This window comes from Brienomyrus brachyistius, chromosome 11 (assembly GCF_023856365.1).
Source record: "Brienomyrus brachyistius isolate T26 chromosome 11, BBRACH_0.4, whole genome shotgun sequence".
NCBI lineage: Eukaryota > Metazoa > Chordata > Actinopteri > Osteoglossiformes > Mormyridae > Brienomyrus > Brienomyrus brachyistius.
Window position 1 is genome coordinate 8,660,860 of NC_064543.1, and position 27,938 is coordinate 8,688,797.

The window sequence follows — 27,938 nt, forward strand, 5'->3', positions numbered from 1 at the left end:
TGTTATGACCTGCTCGTCCAGTCCTCCTGTGTGCCACGTCCCCTTCTTACCTCATGTGCAATCCCGGTGTTCTCAGATGTTTCTAGTCGTTGTTAATTGGTTCTTGTATTTAGTGCTTCCGTGTCCGGTCATAGACGTTCGTCCTTGCGTTTTGTCCTGTGGTTTTTGTAATTTCTAAATAAATCCCCGTTTCCCCTAATTCACTACTACTGTGCTGTTTCCCGGACGCAATCCATAACAATTATGATATAAAGAATACTCAATAAGATGAAGAACACTTGTAAGCGTTCAAAGTAAAAAAGTAACGCGATTACTTATGTGGAGAACTAAATTTAGTACGTACACACTAGTAGTATATCTCTGCGAAGAAGCCAAATTTCTCAAGAATCCCAGAAATTGTAGGCAGTGGAGAAATTGGTACATACTAGTTTTTAGTAAAATACCTTTATCATAGTACATTTACAAGGTACAGAATACAAATTCTATATGGATATCATTTCATGCAGTTATTTCATTCATTAGTCTGCTAGTGTTAAAGAAATACATTACCCGAAATCGAAGTCAACATAGCGCACCATAAATTTTTTCATACTTACTTAAGGTCAACAGGTGGCGCTCCTCCGGAAGTGTCTAACCATTTCTGCTAAGCGTGTTCAGTAATAGTAATTCATCCAACAGGTGGCACTATACGTTTAAAAATATTAATAGATGATAGCTGTTTCATTAGTTCGCTTACTGATGTACATTATCTCAATGAGAACGAGCTTATAAAACAGGAAGAAACTGAGTAAAATTCGTTTTTGATATAAAGTAGCAACAATATAACATTTAATAATCAAATATATCAGTTAAGAATTAAACTGGATATTAACATATTTACTGAAAGTTATTAGACCGAAATATATCTGTGTGATATATTGTCAAAAAGTCCCAGAAATGATCTTAAACGATATTGCGTGCATGCAAATTAGAAATTAAAAATATTGTTTTGTATTACAGTGACTTTTACCAGACGTATTTTCGAAAACACGAGAATGAGTCATTTATATTGCTCCAATTATAAGTGTTGAATTACGTTAATTAATATGCATCTACGCTATAGTTAATAATTCGGTAAAATCAAAGTAAATCAAGCAAAATCGCTATGCGATTAGAACCCTAATTTCATTTTGAGTATGTTGATAAATCAAATTTTGCGTACAAGCCAACTTCGTGTATATTTTTACCCAAAATTGCTCAAGGATTTTTTTTGCAGTTCAGTAATACCTGATGCATTGAACAGCGTAAATTAACGCTAGGTCCAGAATAACAATAACTGATGACACATATATCGCAATTACAACTTTTTTATTTGGCAAATTCTTTCCCTTGATTTTAGAATAATTTGCGAAATGAGTCATGCCGTAATTTGAAAGGTATGTGTGTGTATCTTTGTGTGATAACTCAAATACATTTTACGACAAAATCCAAGAAAATACATCAGGTCCCGTCTTGTGCATCCATCGATTAAAGGTAGGACGCTTTCTATACGAGGGGCTGCGGTTGCATTACGAAGAAGCCCAGTAATCTCCTGTCAGTCACCAACAACAAAACATTGAGCATAGCGCACCACTTTTTTTTTTTTTTTTGCTTCAGCGGAAGAAAAAGTAGTCCCGTCGCATTGTTAATATTTCCCAAGAATCCTTTTTGTTCAATTTTACACTTGCACTGAGAGTAGACATAACCTTTGTTTGTCTGTATAGAATTAAATTATATGATATTTATAATATAATATGTCGTTATATTAACGCATTAATTGTTGCAGTCTGAACTTTCCAGACGTACGAAAAACGGACACGAAGCTTGATATGTAGATAGAAGCGCTTACAGGTTCTACCTGAATTATCATTTTCGTTCAAGTCCCTACAAGAAGATACTTCTGGGGAACTTAATATTAATTTCTAAAATACACCATATGTTTTGCTTTTTTATAACAAATCGGTAAGGTGAAAGGTGAATTTGATTAACCGAGAATTTTGAGCCCACTCGTCCAAGTCCCTCACCTTACAGATGCCCTCGAGCAAAATAAAGAAATACGCAGGCTCAGTCTAAATATCAGTTATAAGACATCTATTTAGAGATCAGTGACTCAAAGCCTTATCACCGTTTAAAAAATAGCTCTGTAATTTGCATAATCTACACCAAGGGTTCGGTTTTTCAGACAGATCTACTGCGATATTGGAATACTTGCAAAATGTTATAACTGAGGTAGGATACATGTAATTTATATTAGTAAGTGTGCAGTTTTTGATTTTCATAAAACATAAACTTTTAAATGCAGATATTTGACTTAAGAGGAAGATTGATATCTAAGTAGGCTATTAGAACTATAATTGCTAAAAGATTAAAGTAAATTTAATTCTGGAGGCTGTTGAACTTTTAATTTATCTAAGAGAAAGGTTTGGTCCCTAATACGTGCGTGTTCAAGAAACTACACTTCAAATGACAATTCGTCGTTCAAGATTCTAAAATCATGAGATCATTTAGGAACTGGAAGTAAGAAGACCACTTATGTAAAATATGAGTCTGAGTTACTTAGACCATATAATACTATGATAATCATTCTATGCACAGCACTCTTCATCATCACATTTATTTAGCTCGTGGAGTTTTAGGGGTTAAAAATACATTTTGGCTCCTTTGGCGGAGGGATATCGCATCGAACGTCAGCGTGGTGCTGAGGTTTGCTTAGCAAAAATGTCTGCCTAAGGGAAACTCGCAAGTTACATTCAGGGAATATTTTGCAAAATAATACGGCAAGTATCGTGATTCCGGACTCGGCCGGGTGCGAAGAAGGAAAATAAGACTCCCTTTCTCACGCCAGATCGCCCTAGTTGGATTTTTAACAGGAAAAGGTAAAAGAAATAATGTAACGAGTTGGAAAGGGGGTTACGGACAGGGCGAAAGAAGTTGGGATACAAGAAAGACTGGAGCTGCTTTGGAGAAAGGGGTCGGAATGCGCTTTTACGCTCTCCACGTAATATGTTTTATTTGTTTTTGTAAGGGATTAATGATATCCTGTAGTTGTAACACGCGGCCGTGCGTTAACATCTTCCACACACGGGCTGAGCAGTTTAGCCCGTGTCACCGGCCACTTCACAGTGATGTTTTCTTATGTAAGCCGCGCGGAATGGGTCCGTGTCATGCGACGTGCCGCCGAAGTGCAGCCGAACTGCTCCAAACTAACTTGTAACGGAGCGGCCGCGATGCTCTTCAGTGATGCACTGGCCACACCGCGTAAATACGGGCGATGATGCCAAGCTGACTGCGAATCGTCCCTGCTGCTCAGCATCTACAGGCTTTCCGTTTCATATGCATATAGACATCACAGACAACATACTCTAACGTGCATGTATGTATGTATGTATGTATGTATGTGTGTGTGTGTGTGTGTGTGTGTGTGTATTATGTGTGTGTGTGTGTGTGCATGCATGCATGCATGCATATGTCGATTGCGTATATATGCATTTACGGTCCTGTGAACTCCTTGAGGATCCATATTTTCTTGTTCTCTCATGTGGTCATTTTAAAAAGTCACAGTTTCTTGATCCGTCCCCGATGGCTTGGGTTTAATGCCCGATAATTGATTCTGAACCGGGTCCCATCGCGGTCCGCCTTCATTACGGGGATGGGATGCGCGGCGGCCCGATGCGGCTTTGACGGGTCAGTTTTTATTTTAGACGTCGCGTTTGCTGCACAGTGTTGGTGGTCGAGAGCGGACAACATTTAACAATGTGAAATAGATAAAGGACAAACACACGTTTTTCCATGCTTATTTTTTAGGCGTAGTTAAGGACCGCCAGGATGAACCCTCAACAGCGGATTGCCGCTATTGGAACTGATAAAGAATTGAGTGATCTGCTGGATTTTAGTGCGGTAGGACGCTGCTAATTAAGTATTTGTGCAATTCTTAATTATACATATATATATTGTTCTTTTTCCTGAAGAACATTTCTTACAATATGCAAAATAAGGATGCTGACTCGTGAATAGCTCCTGAAACAAAACAAAACATGGCACCTGAACTTAATATCTAGACATCTTCAGATTTTATGCTGTGGGTCAACAGGTCCACACATATATACAAGCGCATATATACAAGGATTCAGCAGTTCCCCCCCCCCCCCCCCCCAAATGAGATTAATTATTAATTATCTTTCCCTATATTATTCTATTGCTTTTTTTTCAGGAACTCCTAGCATGATACCCTGCTTAATTTACTTAAATGGAAGATTGTTATTGAATCTTTACAATGGTTATATATATATATATATATATTTGCCTAAAAATTAAGTGGAGTTAGTGTTATCTTTAGTAATACAGTAAATTAGATGACTGCATAGCATTTTAAATTTAACAGAGCAACTCTTTGCCAGGTCTTGTGAAGTATGTGTTGATGTTTTTGATGTGAACCTAGGGACACTGAGTCTTCTGTATTCCCTCTGCTAGATGTTTTCTCCTCCGGTAAACAGTGGGAAAAACAGGCCAACCACCTTGGGAAGCAGCCAGTTCAATGCATCAGGTAGGATCGTGTTTCCGAATCCATCGGTTTCCATCTTGCAGTGTGTTCATCTCACTGACGCTGTCAGGCGGCTCCTGCGTTTCCAGCAGTATCATGGGTGATGTGCTTAGTGATATATATTTTTTAATCTCAATGCATGGATGGTTTCCAGCATATTCCGGTGTATTTAAATTTTTAATTTTTTTTTTAAAGACTTCTAAATTATGCATGCAGCCAGCGAGTGGAGTATGTCGAATCAGTGTTCAGCTATTGTACCTGGGTGTTCTGTGTACTAGTCCGTGAATGTCACGTTTAGCGTTCAAACTCCATCCACCTGGAATCGGAACGTTCTGGCTGTTGTTGGAAGGGAAATAAAGTTCAGATAACAAAACCCAAAAGAGCTATTTCAGTGATAGCAGACGGATTACAGTGTTACTCTGTTACAGTAACTGCTGTCTAACAGAATTGTTGCAATTTTTTACGTTTTGTGAGTGGCAACTTTTATTTTTTTTTAACATTGCATATGAGTTTGCCAATTATACCTGGTACTTTATGCTTAAGCGAATCCGTTGGAAAATTAAGGTAATTGTCCATAAATTGCTCATTGTAGCAGTTTACAGCAAAGCTTTCTGTCTAATATTGTAATAATGGTTTAAAAGGATTGATGTATTCATAATCATAGTATTATAATAAATGTCCTTGGAGATTACTTACTGAGTTAATTTTATTCTTTATTTAACTTCTATTTATTTTTAACTTTCCAAAAGTTCAAGGGGGTTTTTCTAAACCCCCCAAATCTGTCATTTCCCCCATGTTTTCCTTTTTATGTGATTATTACCGTACTACTTTTCAGTCTCTGGTTCTTCCTTTGGGGGAGTCGTGTATTAATAGGTGGGGGTTTCCTGTAGCTCGAGTTCCCCAGTGACGGGTCCATTTTTGTGGTCTTCACACATTTCTGATTCTCCGTGAGATTCTTCTGTGTCACATGTGGGTCGTCTTCATTTGTCCGCTGAGTTTTGCTGTGAAGGGGAGGCTGTCAGTTGGCACGTCGATCTCGACAGTGGTTCTAAGAAACCATAATCATAAACGTTTCCTAATAAAGGGGGCCTTTATTAAACCGGTATTGCTCCCTAACCCCTAAAACTGCTCTATTGTCTGATTTGCGTTTGGAGAAAGGCAACAATTGAGCATTATGTCTCATCCCCACTTGTCTTATGCCTGGCAACAAAGCCTTACTTGTACTCTAGTTATCTGTGATGTAAATGAGACACTTTTTAGAGGATAACTGAATTCTGGGATGGGAGAAGCAAAGGCGGGCCGTTGTGGCCGAAGACGTGTCATTGTTATGATTTACGAATGCTGTGCGACAGGAAAGGGGGCCACAAATTGCGCAGTCCTTCAAAGCTCCCGGGGGTCCCGACCGGCTCCTTGGCACGTGTCCTTCAAAACAATAAGGCAGCTGCATTGTGATCATCTAAGGATCAGCTGGAAGCCTTCTCAGGGTTTCCGGGACCAACTTCTAGAGTTAAATGTTAAATATTGAGCAAATATTTTTAATTATAAGCTTGGGCAGTGGTATCTCTTTCAGTGTTTTAGGGTTCTACTGAAATCTAAATTTAACAATGCTAGCATAGAATATACACTTTTTTTTGCAAAAAATGATTTACTGCTGCCGGGAGGGGTGCTCACTTTACGCCGCGGCCGTGATCGGAGGGGAAGCGCTTCTCTCTGCTGCCGCCCGTGCTGAGCCGAGCGGCTGTGACCATGCTGCCTCTCCCGTGCCTCGTCTTTGGCGTCAGGGCACGACGGAGCTCTTCCGCCGTAAACAGCCGAGGCTCCCTTACTTAGCGTGCTTAGGAGGCTGTTTGCCATCGCGCAGAGAGAGAACGCTTTCATAGCTGTGTGTGCATGTGTGCATACTGCCTCAGTTTAGACAACAGCTGATTAGCTTATGCGGATATGATTTACACATGTGCAGGTATCCTGTTACACGATTTGTGTAGCAGTTTGATGCCGTGATGCGTGCAGTCGAAATAATTTTATTTTATTTCTTCCGCTTTTTGTACCGGTTCACCTTGCACCTTTTCTCAAGTAGATGACTCAGACTTAATGAGAAATTAAGCTGAATTCGCAACTATTCAAGTCTGTATAATAGTAATTATTATAATGAAATTAAAATATATAAAGCATGACAAAATTTAAAAAATAGGGCCAGATGGCCGTCAGTTAACCTTGACATGAAGTCAGGTATGGAATTGCATTTAGAGGAGTCCGTTATTGTTTTGTTTGTCAGCTTGGGAAAATGCTGCCAGAATATTTACTGACAGTGTGTGTATTTTATTTCCCTCTCAAATGGCTAATCCAGAAGGGGCTGGAATGTGGTGCATGTCGAGCAGATATTCTGCCATTAAAAGCGAGCGAGTGAAGCGGTAGGACCAGGATAGCTCACAGGTCGCGGGACGGCGTCTCTGTTGACTCTTAAACCGATTCGTTCTTCTACCCCCCCCTTGTTTGTGAAGTTCTTCAGGTTTGTGCCATCGTCTGGAGCATGCGCTGTGCATTTTTAAATATTTTTTTTTTGCTTCTTGGCTGCGTGATGTGGTGTCGCTGGGGGAGGGGAGCGTGTCGACTCGAGGGGGTGGGACACACAGCTTATCACGCTCGTTACACATGTATCTCCATTAGCCGTTGTGTTTGAGTGCATGTTGATATTGCTATAAAACTGTTTTGTTTAAATTGACATTGATGGTTAATATTTATTCATTCACCAGTTGGGTTAAGTGCTAAAACTGGCTTCTCTCGGGATGTGGATGTCTGTGAACCTCTGCTGTGGAGTTTGTCCTGTTACGGCCCCCATTTTAAATTGCTTCTTTGCATGCCTCTGAGATATATTCCGATGTGTTTCCGGGGGGCAACCAGCTAAATATCCCTGTTGGTCCTCACACTGCCACATGGGACTGGCTGACACTGCGCATCTTCTTCTTCTTGCATGGTGTAGACTTTGGCATCCAGTGGTTTGTGTGCAGTGATTGATGCGCATGGATGTAGTGTTGCAAAAAGGGAGAAAAATAAAATGCCCACTTAAGATGGCATGTCGGCCTTGGCGGTGACCTTACCAAGACGACGTGCTGGATCAGCGTTCGTCTCGGTGGTTGTTTTGTGAAGTTGCAGTGTAGATCTAAAACACACCTCATTTTCAAAAAAGAAAACCATTTTTGGGGGTCTTATTTAACATCATATGACTCCATACTGTTCATTTCTCTCTGATCTATTGTCCTTCGTACACAACAAGTGGACATTGTGTGTTTTATTTGTATGAGTAATTTTGACAGGGTTAAGCTTTTTGCATTGGGTCTGCTCAGCTCTGCTCCTTCCGTAGTACTGACAGGTATCGACGTACACGCTGTGTAAGTTTGCATGTGGGTGCGTCCATGGGCCCTAACGCAGCGGCCTGTGTCACTCGGCGATTATGGAGAGGCTGGCAGCGAAGACGGGCCGAATTACAGCGGCACTGCCGGGCCACTGTCAGCCGGCTCCATCCATGTAGAAAATCAAGTAGAAGCTTTATCCAGCTTTAAGGGTCGTACAGGGAAATCTGTCTGGGGGTGCGCTTTGTGAACTGACACCACTATTGTGTTTCTTCAAAGCAGAGATTGTGGGGGTTTGGGTCTCGACAGTGTTGTGACTCCGCCGTTTTTTTCCCTAGAAGTATGGAATTCTTTTTCTTTGACAGTATTACATTTTTCCAGCTGTCTTTAGAGATGCACAATATATCATTTAACATATCGGTCTTGGCCGACGTTCGTCAAAGATTGAAACGCTGGCATGAGTCCCATGCGCCACTCTTGATTGAGCTGAAGACATAAACACCGAAATAATAGAGGTGATTGCATTGGACGATCAGCCATTTTCTGTAGTGGAGGACGAGGGATTTAGTCGGAATTTGGCTCATTCACCACTTCAAATCTCGCTACATTCTGTCAAGTCGGTGTCAGTTCGCTGATGTCTCCCTGCCTGCATTATATAATGTTGCTGGTACCCACATTCATGGTATCTTAAGTAGTAACATCAACAACATCAGTCTCACCACAGGTTCGTGCAGCTTATAGGTTAGTCGGGTATTGGTATTAGGTATCGGTTATATTAGACTAAATTATATCGATTATCAGTATGAGCCAAAATTTCTGAATCCGTGCACCACTAGTTGTTTTTAATCCATCGTTGTTGTTTGTATATCACGTGTGAATGTTGCCAAATTCTCACAAATGGCGAAGTCGCAGTGGAATGACGGCGTAGTCAGAAACGGCACCAGGCGGCTGATTGTATGGCCTGCCAGCGACGCACTGAGCGCCGAGAGCAGGACTCTTCCTGAAGGAGCACTGGGCTGACACTGTCGTTCCGGGCTCCGGTGTCACATGTTTCTCCGAGGCGCGCAGTTTGCATGTCCTCCCAGCTTTTGCATGTGGTTCTGCCGCGGGCTCCTGTTTCCTGCCTCGTCAGAGGGACCCTCCCCAAAGACACGCAGCGCCGGTTGACAGAAGGTTCCAAGCAACCTTTGGTGCGTGTCTGCTTGCTTTATTTTTGCATTTCTGCTTCTCCACGACGGCAGTTCTTTCCGTCTTCATGGCCAGAGATCTGACAGGTCAGGCTCCCCTCTTTTCGCAGTGTTTCCAGGTCAGGTACAGGTCTGCATGCAGTGGAACAGTGTCCGGAAAGTTGGCGCTGATGTGCGATGATGACCTCATCCATTGTGGCAGCTGATCCTTTTACTGTCCCTTTAATTACTCTATATAAATTGTTTCGTTCTTGCATTTATGTTGCTTAGCAGGACATCAGTGTGTTCAGACTGAACCAGAACCAACTTTATTTGTGGGTTCAGTGGTGTTCCTCTTTGGAGGAATGTTACTTCTGAACTAGCAGCAGAATGTTTCATTGTTTGTCATATGAGTGGTGCCGGTCGCGTCCAGTCCTCGTCCTCGACAGCCACCTGCAGGTTTTATTGAAACTATGCTAATGAGCCTTCGATAGACAGTGCACACGCCAGGTGAGGTGCCTTCGATAGACAGTGCACACGCCAGGTGAGGTGCCTTCGATAGACAGTGCACACGCCAGGTGAGGTGCCTTCGATAGACAGTGCACACGCCAGGTGAGGTGCCTTCGATAGACAGTGCACACGCCAGGTGAGGTGCCTTCGATAGACAGTGCACACCCCAGGTGAGGTGCCTTCGATAGACAGTGCACACGCCAGGTGAGGTGCCTTGGATAGACAGTGCACACGCCAGGTGAGGTGCCTTCGATAGACAGTGCACACCCCAGGTGAGGTGCCTTGGATAGACAGTGCACACCCCAGGTGAGGTGCCTTCGATAGACAGTGCACACGCCAGGTGAGGTGCCTTCGATAGACAGTGCACACCCCAGGTGAGGTGCCTTCGATAGACAGTGCACACCCCAGGTGAGGTGCCTTGGATAGACAGTGCACACCCCAGGTGAGGTGCCTTGGATAGACAGTGCACACCCCAGGTGAGGTGCCTTCGATAGACAGTGCACACGCCAGGTGAGGTGCCTTCGATAGACAGTGCACACGCCAGGTGAGGTGCCTTCGATAGACAGTGCACACGCCAGGTGAGGTGCCTTCGATAGACAGTGCACACCCCAGGTGAGGTGCCTTCGATAGACAGTGCACACGCCAGGTGAGGTGCCTTCGATAGACAGTGCACACGCCAGGTGAGGTGCCTTGGATAGACAGTGCACACGCCAGGTGAGGTGCCTTCGATAGACAGTGCACACCCCAGGTGAGGTGCCTTGGATAGACAGTGCACACGCCAGGTGAGGTGCCTTCGATAGACAGTGCACACCCCAGGTGAGGTGCCTTCGATAGACAGTGCACACCCCAGGTGAGGTGCCTTCGATAGACAGTGCACACCCCAGGTGAGGTGCCTTCGATAGACAGTGCACACGCCAGGTGAGGTGCCTTCGATAGACAGTGCACACGCCAGGTGAGGTGCCTTCGATAGACAGTGCACACGCCAGGTGAGGTGCCTTCGATAGACAGTGCACACGCCAGGTGAGGTGCCTTTGATAGACAGTGCACACGCCAGGTGAGGTGCCTTGGATAGACAGTGCACACGCCGGGTGAGGTGCCTTTTCCTCACTCCACTCTCGGTTGTCCCAGCCGTCCATCCCGGCTGCAGATGGCCGGTGGGAGACGCAGCCGGGAGCGCGGCCCCGTCAGCAGACCCCGCAGTCTGGTCTCCCGGCCGGCGCACACTTCCTGTCGCGTTTTGACCCGCCCTGGCCCCTTTTGTGTCCCCCTCCCTCAATGGACGCAGTTTCCCGACGCCATCAAATGCTTCAGTCTGGGTATGCATTTCATCTAAACGTGTGGATTAGCGAACCGCCGCCAGTTAATTATTAACGAGCTGAGAGAATAACATACAAGTGTTATTTGGAATTAATCGTTAAGGAGTTTCAGCCACGGGAGTTTCTGGTTTTTTTTTTTTTTTTTTTTGACAAACAAAAAAACTGGAGAAAGCTGGAGAGCTACTGTGCGCAGTTTGAGATAATTTCTTGCGGCGAACAAAAGGAGTTTGTGCCGCGCTCCAGCTGACACAATGGGTGAAGATATGCAAGGTGACAATGCTCTGCTCGAGCGCCCCCTTATCTTCAAAGCCTTTGCCTCGGATTTGTACATTTGTGTTATGATGCCTTTTTTGTTTAAAACACCCTCTAAGTCTCACTGTCATTTAAGGAAGCATTTATTTAAAAAAGAGAGACGCGTTATGTCAGATGCATGTGCCAGTGCTGTTTCTATAACTGCAAGCATCCCTTTCAGCGCTTAAATTCTTTTACATATCAAAGTTTTTTTTTTCTTTTTTTGACCCTCCTGGAAAAAAAATTGAGCTGAAGGCCTCACCTGTTACCACACTCCTGTTTTTTTAGTGCAATCTGGCACCTTTGTTTGATAACCCTCCTCTCACTCGTTAAAGCTGGATGCTTCTCTACCCACGGTGGCTGTTTATTTTTAGACCGCCTGTACTCCGTGAACCGTCAGCCAGTCATGCATGCGCATGTGGAAGCCGATCCCTTTCCCACTGCACGGGCCGGAACCCGGGGCCGTCTGTCCTCGGCATGGCGGATTCAGTAACTCCGGACATCTTTCATGTGTACATCATAGGTCACCTCCTGACTTGGTTACGGAGAATCCTTCTGTTGCCATGGCGATGGAGGTCTTCTGAAGGCAGGTTACTTGGCACTGTGTTCGGCGTGTTTCGCAGTTGCACCGAGGGGTGTGTTGGAATACAGTTACTGTACGAATTAGCATCATATACAGTGACTCTTGAAAACACCCCAGTGTGCGAATGAACGTGATACAGCCTCATACTGGCTTTTCTTGGTTGGTAAAAAAAAAAAAAAAAAAAAAAAAGTGTTTCTATAAGTTGTTAATTATTATAATTTGAAATATTCTGCATGCAATTAAAAATATAAATGTGATGATAGATGTAGTGGATAGCTGGTGCCGCTAGCAGAAGCGGTTGGTCTGGGGGACGTGCAGTGCGAGCTGGATGGTGCCTCTCTGCCCGGTTTTGGTCAGTTGTCTCTGCTCGAGCGCCTCCACCCCCCCAGTCACGGCATGGCTCAGCTCCGCTCCCACATCTGCGTTCGCCACCACTGGCGAGGTTATAAACTTGGAGCTCGGCTGGGGTCAGGGGTGAGGTTTTCTCAGGTGGGCTGTGGGGGTTGGGGTTGCCCGCACCGTGTCCTGGAGGGCCGAGTGGGGCCACCTGCCGCTGCGAGCTGGCTGAGCCCCTGCGGCTAGATCGAGTGATACACAGACATCTGAACGGCTTGGGCCCCACAGTGGCCCCTGCCACTGGGGCCGGGGGGGAGGTGGTTAGGGAGATGAATGGGGCTGATTGTATTCGCGTGGCATGACTTCAGGCTGTTTGGGAAGGGGGAGCACTTTGGGTCTCACCGGACTTCTCAGCGTCCGGGCAGGGAATGCAGGCCGGAGACACTAAGCACGTTGCGAGTGCAAGACAGGGCATCCCAGCTGGGGGGCTCTGGTGTCAGGCCTCGCTGTTCTGCTGTAGCCAGACGCGGGAAATCACCACGCTGCCACAGAGAGCCCTGCTGTGGGACGCTGAGGCTTATGGGCCATGGATGGAATGGGAACCAATGGTGCTCTACTCAGGGTGTGTTATGAGCAGGTTTGTCAGTATGCTCCCCGCCTCCCTGTTACTTTGAGCATCTTGTGGTCATGAGGGGACCAACGATGCAAGGAGCTGGGCAGTGTAGCTTGTTAGAAAACGGGGCAAATTCCAGGTGCCAGCATTCTGCATGACCCCATGACCCAGGTCTAGGTGAACGAGCGCGGTTCGTTTCTCTGCCAGACGCTGCCTCCTGCGCTGCAGATCGCGGCATTCCCTGGAAATGTGTGCTCCCACCGGAAAGGGCCTGCCCCAGACGATGGCGCCCGAGTCTCCGCTGTAAAGAGGAGGAGAGCCTTTCATGGCGAGAGCCACCGGGCTGCCGCTTATCTCGCGCACGCACGACCAAACCGTGAGTGTGGGCGCCTTTCCGAAGGCCGTGCCTAAGCGGATTTATCCGCCAATCGCCCATGAAGAGGGATGCCCAGGATGGAGCTTCACATCCTGCCCGGTCCCGGCTTCCTCCACACGTGTCGGCTGCAGTAGCAGGGAGGAAATTAATGGGCACGTTGGGATTAATCCTCCAGGAGTGACCCGGGTGGCTCGATGGCGGAGGTGCCGGTGAGACTGATGGAGGCGTCACTCTCTTCCCTCTTAACGTCGACACACGGCATTAACATTTAACCTGAAGGTACTCAGACAGGCCCCAAGCATTGGGGAGCTTTTCACGTGGTCGTCCACAGCGTTATAACATTGCGATTCATGGCTAAGCGACCCTGGTGTAATTTAGACCAGCCTCCTAAGGGGTGCTGTCCTCTTTTCCCCTTTCGTATTGGTGATTCAGAGGGGTAACATGGGAATTCCTCCCGAGGTGAACGTCACCATTAAAACCCTGCTCCCCCAACCCTAAGAACCTCGTAAGACTCCCCCGGGGTGATGTGGTGTGACGGTGGCAGAGTGGCTGGCCGACCGCAACCAGAGACACTCCAGCAGAATCGCCTCGCAGTGCTATAGCCGGGTCTGCTGCTCTTTGTTAGCCGTTAGCAGACTTCCTTCATGGTAGCCTGAGTGAGTTCCTCTCAGTTCTGGATATGTTAGCGACGTGTGTGCCTGATGCCGGCGGAGCACAGGGCCCGGCCTGCCCCCCAGGGGGCCGCTGACATGCGGCGCGTGCTTCACCCCCAGGAGTTGCTGCGGCGTTCCTGTTTTCCCTCCGTTAATTCAAGCTCCGCCAACAGGGCTGCTGGTATTATATGTTTTTTTTTTCCCTCCCTTCCATGCTTTGTTTGCCTTTAGAGATAAGCAGCGTAGTATTGAAAATCTCCGATGGGATGCCTGAGCAGATGTGAGGGGAGCCAGCGGTGAGTCGGCGGGGAGCAGCCTACGTTCTGCCCGCCGCGCTGCCAACAAACCCAGCTGATCAAATATTGTTAAACTGAAAAGTCCCATTTCATAACCTTCCTGCTGGCTTATTTCAAAACTCCCCCTGCCCCCGCCATCAGTCGCTTTACATTTGTGTTAATTATGGCCAAAAAATTCTTTGCGGTGTTCGGCTGTGGGAAGAGTCAGAGCTGTTAAGTGACGGACTTATTCCGCATCTGCTCATTTGCGTGTACAAATACACACACACACGTGCTCGCACACACACATACAAATACACATACATTCACACACACATACATAATAGATACACATGCACGCACGCACAGACACGCACACAAATGGGTTTGTAATTATATCATTGTGGGGACTCTCCATTCATTTCTATGGGACAAACTCTAATCCTCATCATGACAACCTTAACCCCTAACCCAACCCTAACCTTAACCAAAAATACGAGAATTTTAGCATTTTAAGTTTTTGGATTGCATTCATAGATCTTTGTGGGGACCAGAGAAATAGTCCCCACAACGTCAAAAAAAAGCAGATTTTTATCACATTGTGGGGTGCATTTGGTTCCCACATTGTAATTTACACATAATGCAGACACGCACACACAGGCCATGGTCGAGGGCCAGCCAGTGGTTTGCTAAGCAGACGCAGAGTGTGTAGCTGAGCGTGAACAGACCCCTGATACTTTTATCAGGATTTGCATTTGCGATATAGAAAATGCTGATGAGGGGAAGCCATTGTCGTGGACCTCCCTAATCCCCAGCCATGGCTGTCCGGGCCTCCCTCCCGTGCAGAGCTGTTTACCGGTGCCTTCGCACTCACCCGGCTGCCTATTTTTGGGACTGGGTTTTCAGATGGGCTTTCTGCTGCCTCGTGCACTACGCCAATGAAATTCAAGTTCAATCTTCTTCCTTTTTGAGCCGGGGAAGCTCACAGGGCAGCCTGTCCCACCGCCTTAGCCCTGCGTTTATCATTTTCCTTTTAAGGGATTTAAAATAATAAATCGCAGGCGCCTGGCTACTGCCGAATTCTCAGCAGGGCCGCTGGCTTCTGGGCCGGCAGCCTTGGGGCCCCTGTCTGTTGGGCCACTGGTTTTGTGGCCCCTGGTTGTGGGTCTTTGTCTTCAGGGTCACAGGGTGCAGCGCATCTGGCTTTGGGGCCCCTGGCTGTAGAGCACCTTTCTTTGGGGCCCCTGGCTTTGCATTTATGTCGCCCCCATTTCTCTTCATTATTGCGGTTAAGACTGCAGTAATTAGCTGTCATCGCGGCAGGATGCAGCCAAGCTGGCACTTAATAATCTGCCTATGTGTCTAACCGTGTACCTTCAGGGACATACACAGATAATGATAATAATAATAATAATAACAATAATAATAATAATAATAATAATAATAATAATAAATTTTATTTGTATTGCACTTTATATTTTAACTTATATTTTAGTGCTACAAAGTAAAAAAAAATAATTAAAAAACTAGATTATACTATAAAATACGTAATGAAATGTCTTTCTAAAAAGATAGGTTTTTAGATTAAAACAAAAAACATCAGTCGACTGTGGGGCTCTCAGGTAGTCAGGGAGGGTCGTTCCACAGATGAAAAGGCCCTATCAGCCATGCTATGGAGCTTGGTTCTGGGGACTTGGAGGGTGTTGGTGTGTACAGAGCGCAGTGTGCGTGAGGAGGTATGGGGGGGGTGAGGAGTTCTTGTATGTAAAGGGGGGCATGTCCATAGATGCACTGATGGGTGAGGAGGGAGACCTTGTACTCTATCCTGAGTGGGACAGGGAGCCAGTGAAGGGTTTTCAGGATGGGGGTGATGTGATCCTGCTTTCGCACCCTCATCAGGATCCTGGCAGCGCTGTTCTGGATGTACTGAAGTATGCATACGCAAACATATATGTACAGACATGCATACGTTTATATAAACATAAATAAATACGCATGCATATATATATATATATATATATATATATATATATATATATATATATATATATATATATATATATATATATATATATATATATATGCATATGTGCATTTCCATATATGCTTAAATATGCATGCAGCGTGTTTGATGTTAATTTTTTATTCCATGCATGTGACTGTTGTGCCGTTCTTTGGAGCAGGCTGTTAATTTTGCAAATGTGGGTGCAGTAATACTGATTGAATACAGTGTGTGTAATAGAGACTCGGATGTAATTGGAGTAGATGACTGTGCTGTGTGTAGAGATGAGCCCAGTGGTGTTTTCTGTAGAGATGGATATTTCTGTCACTCTCCCCCCCCCCCCCCCTCCTGTGTTATATCACAGCAATTTCCCATGTCTCTGTGCACGGGGGGAACAGATGGGCTTGTGATGACCTAAGATGAGCTGTTAGCGGTTCTGTAGCTCAGGCTGGCGCTGATGACCCACCGTGAGCCGTTAACGGTTCTGTAGCTCAGGCTGGCAGTGATGACCCACCGTGAGCCGTTAACGGTTCTGTAGCCCATGCTGATGGTGATGACCCACCGTGAGCCGTTAGCGGGTCTGTAGCTCACACTGGTAGTGATGACCCACCGTGAGCCGTTAGCGGTTCTGTAGCTCAGGCTGGCAGTGATGACCCACCGTGAGCCGTTAGCGGGTCTGTAGCTCACACTGGTAGTGATGACCCACCGTGAGCCGTTAGCGGGTCTGTAGCTCACACTGGTAGTGATGACCCACCGTGAGCCATTAGCGGTTCTGTAGCTCAGGCTGGCAGTGATGACCCACCGTGAGCTGTTAGAGGTTCTGTTGCCCGTGCCGATGGTAATAACCACCATGTGCTGCTAGCAGTTCTGTAGCTCAGGCTGACGGCCATAGCCCACTGTGTGTCTTTAGCGGTTCTCTAGTTCAGACTGATGGTGATGACCCACCGGGAGCCGTTAGCGGTTCTGTAGCTTGGGATGACAGTGATGACCCGCAATGGCGTATCATGAAGGCCAGCAGCGAAAGAAAGACCAAAGCCTGTTTCTCAGGTTTCTCTTTGCTGGGAAGGGCTATCACAGATACACTTAGCTGGGTCATCCGTCTCCTCAGGTGGCTGGTTTCTCGTAAAAGGTCACTGTTATGCTGTGAACTGCAGTGTCACGGCCGGATCCCACGCATGTTTAATGTGGTACGTCTGTGTGGTGTGGGGACTCTACGTTGGCTCACTCACCTTCCTGTAACCTGGCAGCATGCAACTTCAGCTGGGTCCACCTGCCTTGAGGTTAGCCCGGGCACCCACTGACTTCTAGTTCAAGTAAACAAGCCACAGAACGCAGCAGAATCAGCCTCTTTCTATCCGATTTGATTTTAAGGTTCCGCACTGTGTCAGGTGAGATTAGGTCTGTTGCGGTTCACGTTTGAGATAGATTTGATCTGTATTTCTGGGGGATGAATTTAATATTAAAATGTGGGAGAGCTCCAAAGCTGTGACCTACCCCCGCCTGCCCACAGCACCCCCCCCCCTCCCCAAATCCCCCTAAACCAAACCACAGGTGCCAGGTGCTTCTCTGGGGGTTACAGTCATGCCTGATGCAAGGTTTTACCCCTTGAAATCTGATAGCTTCATGTTGCCTCAATAACAATGCAGTTTAGTTTTCTTGTGAGAAAACAAGCATTCTGTGTTTTTCTTGTCTTTGCGTGTGGAGCACAGGCTCCATACAGCCATTTTTTGTTGTTGCTTTTTTTTTTTTTTTACAGTTCACGGTACAGTTCTGCCACCACATACGGCTCCTTTTACCTTTTTGCAGCCCCGCAGGATCCTTGGAAAAAGGGGTGTTAGAAATCAGAAATGTGTAAATGACGGATCTCACTCTAAATGTGCGTGTCGCAGTAGCATTTTTAGAAGCGGAACGCACCCATTTGCAAAAGACAACGTAAAGTGTGTATGCTCGCAAATTGGAGAAGGGAAAAAAAAAATCCAGATTTGCACAGCGTACATAACTTCAGATGTCAGGTGAGGAGAAGGAGGTCTCGCTCTGACCTCAGAGGGTGACGTTTTCATGAAATGTGAGGCCTGGGTCAGTGATGGGGGTGCCGTTTCTTCATGGTAGGAGAAACAGAATGAGTTAGTGGGGGGTGGGGGGGGGGGGGGGTTGGGTTTCTCTTTGGCATGGGCACTGTGCATCCCAGCACCGAGGTCTCACCCACAGGCTGGTGTCACCGTTGGTCGGAACAGGACCCCGTGAGAAGCTGGAGACGGCCTGACACTGCTAGCCCCGGGTGTTCGCTCGTGCAGCACTTCTGTAGGTGTGTGTGTGAGGTGGTGGTGGGGGGGGGGGGTCTGTCACCACTGGCAGACGCATCACGAGAGTGTGACTCGTAGGGCTAGAAGCGAACAGCTTGGAGAGACAAAAAAAGAAAAACCCGTTAATTTCTGCAAGCTGTGCTCCAGATCTGGCCTGCCTTACGGGGCCTTTGATGTGTTTTGTTCCGTTGTCTCGCCTCGCCTTTGTTTCCGGAAAGCCTCCGTGACACGCTCAGATATACAGGGAGCCTTAATCTGAGCACTGTGGCACCGCCATACCGTGCGCTACCCACCGATCCCTTTCTTCCTGACAGCGCTGCTCGGATGACTGAGTTCTGCAGCGCGGCGGCTGTCTAATGAAGATGCCTCGATGGGCTTGACAAGCCCTCCCCCCGCATGCTTTCTCACCAGCGCAGGTGCGCTCCAGTGCTGCGACACCTCTGACTTCACTGCGACGGGTCCCACCGCGGCCTTATCGGGGCCCCAGCCCACGACTTCTCCTTCATTCCCTTATTCACAGCCTGTCAGCCTCGCGGCTCGTCCTTTTACTGCGTAGATCGCTGGGGGGGGGGGAGGGACTGCTCACATCTGACACGGCGGACGGTTATCGCGCAGGGAGGCCGATATTTTACTTTCGCTGGCTCTAGAAGGCTGTTTGTCCCCTGCTGCTCGCCGTGGCTGAAATTTTCAGTGTGTTAGCGTGACTCCCCATTTGCGGACTGCATGCCTTGTTTTTTCTGTGTGTATTTATTAAACTATTTTCACAGTAGATTATGAAGTTTGCACCTTTATGCAGTATTGCAGTTCGAATTTGTTCAGGCTTCGACGTCTTCACTTTAGAGAGACGTTGCGAGGCCGCATATCCCAGAGTCGTTCCGGGAGGTTCTGTTTCTGCTTGGGGGGGGGGGGGGGGGCACAGCTGTTAGCTGCTTAGCAGAATATGTTGTTTCTTAGCTGTGACAGGGGGGAGGGAAAAAAAAACAAAACAAAACATAACAAAGCCAGGAAGTGACTTCATGATGTCGCGTCCCGCCAGACGTGTTCTCCGTGTCACTGTCGCAAGCCGGTAGCGACGTACATGAGCTGGGAGAAGAAGCGATTTTCGGTGGGTGTCAGATTTGTCAGGTGTGCTTGTCTTGTTGGAAATTCTTAGCCCTGCTTCTTTTTGGGTTGGGAGGTGGAAGAGGGTTAGCCGGTACTTGGCCTTGGAGATTGTGGGTGTCGGCGGAGGGACCATCATGGCGTGTGGCTTAGCTCATGTAGTTCCCTGTACTGGTGAAACTGGGTGAATGTGGCCAGGAACACACTCGAATTCCCATACCCTATGCACTGAACATGCTCATCTTTGGCTCTTCACTGAAAATATACAATAATTTTTAGAATCTGATTTTCGGATTTTTGCTAAACCGGCCAGATGCGATAATCCGGCGTAGATGTGTGTTGGGGGTGGTGCTTCTCAGCCAGCCAGCAGACGTGGCAACCGCCGGGAATGGAGAGACAAATGTAAACAAAGCTTCCTGTCATGTTATTGGTGAAGCCGCTGAAGTCCTGGAGTGTGTGCGTCTGCATCGCTTGCGGTTTTAATCAGCCGCGAGTCGGTGGCATGTGATCGTCCCTTGAAGATGCAGTGTGTGTGTATCGTTAAGCATGTCACCCTTGCAGAAGTTTGTACATTTATTTCAGTACCTGATTATTAATAATGTTGTTGTAGAATAAGAAGAGTTTTGCACGAGTTGTGCATTTCTGTGTCAGGGTGTTGGCCCTTTGTCGTAAGCAGGTTTCGTTTTCTCCGGAATCGTACCTGCGCACTCAGTCACGTCTTAGCTTCAAACTTGAGGGGACGTGATGTGAAGAAGATCCTTGAGAAAGGTATTCGGTGTTGGTGTTCAGTCATTGCCACTGTTCAATTTCCCGTGAAGTCTGTGGCTGGAAAGCTCTGGGTAACATTCTGTATTTTATCAGTGTACGTAAAGGGCAGTTTTACTATGACTGCTACATTGCAGAAAATAGAAAATAATACTGTATGTTGGATTTTGCGGCAAATGGGTGTGATTTTTTTTTTCCGTCGTGATTTCAGTTCCTGCTTTTAATGCCCCTTAAACCAATTCTTTTTTCATTTTATTTACAGATTATTAAATTACACTTATTAAATTCCCTGGCTTTAGCATGTACGCTGATTCTGGGCTTTGTCTTTCGTTTGGCCCGGGGGAAACACGACTTGGTTTTCGAATCATCCTCAGTTTGTATATTTTTTTTAATTGAACAATCAAGCAGCTGCGGAAAGAATGTGGCAGGAGAAGCTGTGGACACGGTGGTCCTCAGCCCATCTGCGGGTCACTCAGCCCATCTGCGGGTCACTCAGCCCTGCGAGGCCCTTACATGCTCACTCTGTTTTCGCCGGTCGACTCTGATGTCATCCGCCCTGTTTTGTTTTTCTTGGCTGAATTTGACATGCTGATATAGTGGATTTGATAAACACAGTGACAAATATGAATGTACATATATAAATATATCTGCATGCTGCTGTAGGAGATAAAGACAAAATGTGTGACCTCTTATCTGACAGACTTGAAACCACTATAGGCAAACAGAGAGAATGTGGCCTCCTGCCAGGTCAATATCTATATTCAAGTCCTTCGCTTTGCCTCGCAAACACCGTGAACGTAACTAATAAAGCTGCACTTGCGGCAGGAGTGTCCAGATATAACAGGAGCTTCTAGTCAGCTTTCGAATCTTGATTAGTAATTTCATTAATGTCGTTAATGTACATTGAGAAATTGACTCAGTGAGGTCAGGTGTGTGGGCACCCTGCATATTGCAGTTTATGCAGCCGCACACTGCGTTTGCGTGCCGTGTGCCCAGTGAGGGAGTCCTCTTTCCCGTCAGACACAGTCTCTGGGCATGAAGCTTCTCGCCCGTGCGCTTTGGAGTTGTGATCTCATAGCCAGAGGAGAAGCTACAGTTCCCGATAACCTGCCTCTTTGTCTTCTGAAGTTCCTCATGCCATTCGGTGACCTCCGCTGGGCGTGGTGTCTTGTGCTGAACGTCGGCTTGGACCCGGTAGGTGTTTGTATGGAGGGGTCCAATTTGCGCTGTGAAAAAGAAAAAAAAAAAAGTCAAAATGCCCGGGAGGCTTTAAGAACTGTAACTGTATAATTCTGTCCGTAAGTACATTTGTGGTACTGCACTAGTTTATAGCATTTTATGACGTCTTTTAAAATGTATGAATAGTGAACCATTATGCTCAATATATAACAGCAATTCTGAAATGTATTTCTGCTTGATTTCTGCGCTAAAGGAGAATTAATAGAAATGATCCTTTTCTCAGCTATTTGTAAATCAGCAGCAGGCTGAGATTCACTTTGTTTGTTTGTTTGGTTCTGCCGCGTGTGTAATTTAATGCTTGACCTGCGTGAGTGTGATGTGCTGCCTATGAAAGTCAAACATTGTCAATTAGATAGAGGTCAGAATATTTATGCTGTGTCGTCTGGCGGCACATGTCAGTGGTGCATGAGGTAGCCGGCAACGTCCCCGAAGACACCAGGGGTGCAGGGGGCTGTTGGGGGGGTGGGGGGGGTGGTGAGGGGCCCAGCCACGGTGCGAGAGCTCGGCTCCTTTCCCAGAGGAGAGGTTCCTCTGTTTGGTGGGATGTCGATTTTTCCACTCTGGTCATGGCCCTGTAAGTCTCTGTACCACAGGGGGATGCAGATGTCAACGTGGCTTGGATTCCGCCATGCAGTTTCGCTTGGTGCTACTCAAAAGCACTGTCTTCATTACAACACCATGACCAATTTAAAATACAGGAGTGATTTTTTTAATATGTTGTTATATTTGGTTTTTTTTTTTGGTCTGTATAGGTTTAGATTTTATGTAATTTGATGACCTCGTTCCAGTTGCTGTTAGTCAACGTTAGTGTGTTAATGTAAGTTTGGGAGTTTTGCACAATTTATGAGAACCAACATAAATTATGTACAACTAATTGGCTGCATGCACAGAAAGCAGAGCCTTTGAAAACAGAACTAAATGATTAGTCACCAGTTCTTGGTGTGGTTGTGTTTCCCCCCCCCCCCCCATATTCTCTCAAATTAATTGCAGCAGACACCCCTGGTGACTCAGACCTTAAGATGGGCTTTTCTGCCGCGTAGCATTGCGAATCTCCATTCCCAGCAGCCTTTTTTATTTTTAAACTCTCCTTGAATTGATTGAGTGAATTTATTTGTTTTTGGTCCCCCTTGCGAATGGATCATCCGTTTATGTGGCGGCTGTATCCCGGACCATAATGCAGCGGCAGTGGCGCTGACCAGCTCGCCCTTTTCACTTCTGCCTCCTGATGCACCCCCCTGCTCAGTGCGTTTGTGTTTGAGCCGGCTGATGAGAGGTGCCTGTTTTTGGGCTAGTAAATGAATTGTGTGTGTCCCTCTCCTTGGCAGGAATGGATGAGAGGAGCAGCCATTCTTCCTGGGGCACAGGTGGCCAGCCCAGTCCATCCTACGAGTCCTCCAGGGTAAGATTCACCTCTTTACCCAAACCATAACTCTGCCCCGACAGGCCTGGCTAAATAAGCTTGTTTTTTTTTTTCTGTTTTTTTTTTTTACGTTCTGCTTGTTTAATCTTCCTCAGGGCTCCACACACCTCAGGATGTCGATAAAGGTGTTCTGTCGCATTTGCCGTCATAGATATTTTTTTTTATGACATTCGGGATGGTTATCATTTATTTATTAAAGTTGAAATTCGAAAAATACAGAAACCTTATTAACCAGCAGAATGGGTGAAATGGGTCACTTGCAGTGCACGCACACTTTTATCTGGCATTGCGGAGAATTATGATGCAGATTTCAGCATCGTAATTAGTTTAAATTGCTGCAGTTTGATCTGTTTATTGATCCTTTTTTTTTTCTTCCTGTCTCTGCTTCTCGGAATCGTACTTTTCAGTTTTTTTCTGAAGAACGAAGGAAAGAGGAACTGAGTAAATCTAAAACCAACACATAAGAGTATAGCTCACTTTGTTTTGTTTTTTTGTTTCACTTTTCACGCACCAAATGTCATTTTTATGTTTCCTTCCCCTTTTGTGATTTTATTCCTTTCTTTCTTTTTCTTTCTTTCTTTCTTTCTTTCTTTCTTTCTTTCTTTCTTTCTTTCTTTCTTCTGCTCATCGTTTTTGTTTGTCACAGGATCAAACGCAACTTGTGCCGTCTAGGGTGAGGGGCTGGATGGGGTGGGGCTTGTAGGATAGCTGCTGCTCTGAAAATAATTATTTATTTTCTATGTCGCAACGCACCTTGCATATACGATTCTGCAGATTTAACCAGTAAATCAAAAAAAAAAATGCTCAATTTAGAAAAGTAATTTTACTTAAATGGTAGATGCCTGCATAAACACATGTTGTTTTTGTTATTCTTAGTCGTACACCTAGTTTTAAAAACGGGATTCATTTCAATTTCGGGGTGTTGCTGCTTTGGGGAAGAAGAGGTTTTTTTTGGAGTGGATGGGGGGTGTTATCGTGTTCGATGAGCATTCTGGAAATCACTTACAGTTAATTACTCTGAGAAATTGGTCAGTTCCGACCGCCTTCAATCTCCAGAGATGCCATCCATTAAAATCCTAAATGGAGCCTGAGCAGCCGGTTGCCGAGAGTGACGGTTTACGGAAGCGCGCGGTACCATGGTTACGTGATGACAGAGCAGTCCGAGTGCTTTGCTGCCCGTGGGGCAACATGGCGAAGCTGCAGTATATCCATGCATACATTTTTTTAGCCCTTTGGCCCAAATCTTTCAGCATCTGCTGCAAAGAGTAATGGTGGCGTGCAAATGTTTTGTCTGCATTAATAACAGGGGCTGAGACACCTGTTAAGATCAGATCACTAAGTGGCTAATGCAGCTGCCTGTTTCTAAAATAAAATCATATTTTTGTAAATTCTTAGCCTTTCAGTGATATGATTTTTTCCCCCCTTGGAAGTAACCTGAAAATGTCAGACGTATCATTGGATCGAAAAGGTTTTTTAGCCATTCATTCGTTTATTTGACTTGAATGGAATTTAAATTTGAGCTGAATTTTATCATTGTTGCTTCCTAAATTCAAATATTAATATTATTTTGTAGAAGCCTATTTCTGTACTTCATCGCCGTGGTTAGCACTGCTCTCGTACCTGATGCCGGTGCCTTAAATCCCGTTCCCTGTGTGCTCATGCTCTCCCGGTGTTTCCCCACAAGCAGAAGGGTGACTGGCTGTAATTGAGCTGTCCGTAGCGTGTGAGCATTTCCCCACGTTGGACTGGCCTCCCATTCAGGGAGTCGTCTGCCGTCCGCTGCCTTGGACTGGCCCCTAGCCTCACCGAGAACCCTGCTACACAAGCGGTTACACGTTGCGGATGGACTGATGGATTCTTTGTGCACTTCTTATTAGCCTTGTGATGTCATTTTTTTATAGGTCAAAGTATGCAAAGGGCAAAATTTAATAGTAGATCTCGTGGTTGAGTGCTCACCCCTTGCATGCACTCCGCCCGCCTGCAGTGAGTGTCACACTGTGAGCCACTGGCCTTCTGGGCTCTTCTGTATGTGATCTGCGATGTGAGAGCGAGCGGGACAGGGCTGGCGGCTGTTTCCCCAAATCTGCGCCCCAGGTCACAATCTTACCCCCCCCCCCCCGTCTGTCTGACCGGCGACGCTGCTGGCCGCTTCTGCCTCTTGTTTGTTTTGAGAATGTGTTCCTTTCTTTAACACATTGGCTGTTACTGTTGCCCTGTATGCATTTCATTACACGTCACTCTCTTGTCACTTCCCATCAGAAATCAGCGCAATGTCAGCTTGGCGTGGCCTGCGTTCCCGCCTTACCTTGTTTATTTTCCCAGTGTCCTTCCCGCACGAACGTCTGCGGGCTGCGACTCCCCGCCAGGAGGCTGATTTGAATTGCAGGGTCGAGACGCTTGATATTTTTGCTCCAGGTGCATATAAATCAGCCCCTCCCCCACCCCCATACACACGCGGTGAGGGACAGGCATCCGTAAACAGACAGATGTTCGCGTCTCGGCGAGGCGAAGATGGGAGCCGACTCCTGGGAAGCAGGGTTAGTTAGTCCAGGCCGCACCGTTTTCACAGTAAACACGATCGTCCACATTGACGTCAGCAAGACAGGCCTGAATGTCAGTCACACGCGTCCTGATTCATCTCTGAACCTCATGTTGGGTTTTGCCCATAATTTCAGTGGCAGTATTTCGGCGTCTTCAACACTTATTTTAGCACCTGAAATCTTGAAAGGGATTTTGTCCGTTGTGTTCTGGCTGATGCATTTGTCTGTCTGTCTGTCACAAAGCTGATCGGTCTCTCTCCCCCGGCTATGGCCACGTCCGTACCAGCCCGGATGTGATTTTCATGATTGGCTCGCCGACCTGTGAACTCGTACCTCCCTGTTTTAGCCAGAAATGCTGCATTAAATTAGTGTCTTCTGCATATTTTGCATCCCTTAAACATGGTGGGAGATGTACAGCAGTGCCTCCGGGCTCCATCAGCAGTGCCTGTGGGGTGACAGCAATGGGCCTCGGCGTGAGATGATGTGTCAGGGGCTGTCCGATGGGGGGGTGCCATATAAAGGTGGCCAATTAGGCCGTCGCAGAGGGAAACCGACTAATTACATTTTTATGGTGCTGAAGATTTAAGATTTAGGGTGAGGATAGACTTTTCGAGAGCGCCAGTCTGCCTTACCAGCATCAGTTCTCAGAAGAGCCCAGAGAGAATTGTCCGAGTGTGGTTTTTATATCCATTTTGAGCGTGTCCTTTTTTTTGTGAATATTTATTTTGTGCATCGTGTTATTTTTCAAACCGGGCTTTTTCTCTCTTTTTTTTCCGAATCGTTGTGTTTTCCGTCTCTGTCAGCCTCCTCAGAGCCGCAGCACGAGTCTCGGCTCCCCTCTCTCTCTCTCTCTCTCTCTCTCTGTGCTCACGCGCCGGGCCGCTCGGCAGTGAACGAAGACTCCGGCCGGCCAAGCTGACCTTGGCCGGGCTCCTCCGCGTATCCCGGATGATTGCGGCCGCCGGCGTGTCATCTTGACAGCAGGGCCCGCTGCCATGAGAGACCCCCCACTGGTCGCTGCCTGCCTGTCCGGTCTGCTTCGGCCACGTAGACCACCACCCGTCTGGCCTGCCCCCCTCTCAGTCATGAGCACAGGCAGTGGCTCACCTGGACTGGCCTGGGGTTCTGTGATGCATGTCCTTAAGCAGTGGCCTGACGGTTCTTTAGCCAGCGGTAGCCAGGCCTCGGGTCACACTGACAGTGCACATCAGCATCCGCCTGAACAGCCGGAGACCCGCGCGGTTCCCCAGTGATGAATGTCTTCTGATTTATGATGTGATTGTCCCCCGGGGGGAGTCGGTGAACAGCACCCGGCCGCCGCTGTTTCATCACCATGCGCTTCTCCTCTTCGCTGCCTCACCCGGTCCTTCCTGTTACGATCTGGCAGCCATATTTTTTTTTTTTTGGACGGGGAGGAACACAGGTTCCGATCCAGCAGCATCTTTTGGGAGTTCTCCCGAAATGGCAGCGGAAGGATATGGGCCCGTCGTGAGACGGCCCTCGGAGACAGGAGGGCCGCGGTGCCCCATCCGGGCGCTAATAATGAGCGGGCTAATGGCGTTATTGATGGGAAAACGGCGGCTCTGACAGCTGCACAATGGGCAATCTCAGCGGCTTCCCTGGCAGGCCGGCCAGAGATATGTACATATATTTCTGTAGCGTGTGCGGAAAGGGAGGACTATGAATTTGTGAAAAAGCTTATAGAAATGGAGGCCAGCAGCGTGCCTCCCCGCCGCCGGCAGTTAATGTAGTTTTGGGCCGAGCTGGAGGCAGATCTTCACAGGCTCTGGGATTAGCGCTGCTGCAAGGCCGCCAGCCGCTACCCCGACAGCTCCGGGCTTCTTAAAAGACCCAACTGTGACTGATATTTAGACCAAAGCCAAGGAGCCCGATAACTGTCGTGAAAAAGGCTCTGTGCAGCACTGCCGAAATTACCTCCGGAGCTCCGGAAATCGTGCCTTTTATACGGAGGGCTTTTCATTTTTTTTTTTTTTTTTATTGCGCATACGTAATAATTTGTATTTCAAATAAGCCTCGTTATTGCTATGTCGGTAATTGTTACGTTGTTTCGCTGGATGATGGGCTGTAGCCTGGTTAGCGGGTTGGCACCAGTGGCGAGGCTCCCAGAGCCCGATACCAGCTTCCCCAGGATGATTAATGACCCGGGTTCATTCAGGGGGGTGTCCGCTTGATCGCCGTGTCTTTGTCGCCCCGTCGCCGCGGTGACGGTGATTAGCATACCAGCGGTGCGCTCTCATGCGCACGCCCGCGCGTGTGTTGTGCTGAGAATTGCCGGCTGCGCACACGCACACGCACACGCACACCAGCCATCCCACTTTCGTGTGAGGAGTGGCGGCGGAACAGTGGTAACCTTAAGGCAGCTGCGGGCGCGTCTGTCTTCCGAAACATCTGTGCTTTCCCTGTCCCCTGCTCTCCGGGGCGACATTTTCCCCGCTTATAAACAAAACAAGATTAAAATAGTTTTTTTTTTTTTTTCTCGTTTCGGGGGACAGTTGACCAATGGCAGCGCCTCCCTCAGTA

The 27,938-nt window shown here is 47.0% G+C and overlaps 1 protein-coding gene and 1 long non-coding RNA gene across 3 annotated transcripts in view; both read left to right on the top strand.

Moving 5' to 3' along the window:
• Positions 1-2,703: 2,703 nt before the first annotated feature.
• Positions 2,704-27,938, top strand: part of LOC125751616 (transcription factor 12-like) — an 80,567-nt gene continuing 55,332 nt past the window's right edge. Inside the window, 4 exon segments of the mRNA XM_049030663.1 lie at positions 2,704-2,894; positions 3,823-3,915; positions 4,489-4,561; positions 22,763-22,836. Coding sequence (XP_048886620.1) covers positions 3,844-3,915; positions 4,489-4,561; positions 22,763-22,836 — 219 coding nt within the window. The 5' untranslated portion in view covers positions 2,704-2,894; positions 3,823-3,843.
• Positions 9,764-10,784, top strand: LOC125751617 (uncharacterized). Of its 2 annotated transcripts, none has more exons than XR_007400715.1 (3): positions 9,764-9,822; positions 10,197-10,371; positions 10,678-10,784. It is a non-coding gene; the product is annotated as an uncharacterized LOC125751617 (long non-coding RNA). The 2 variants fall into 2 exon arrangements; XR_007400714.1 differs by lacking the exon at positions 10,678-10,784 and adding an exon at positions 10,571-10,676 and having other exon boundaries at positions 10,197-10,298.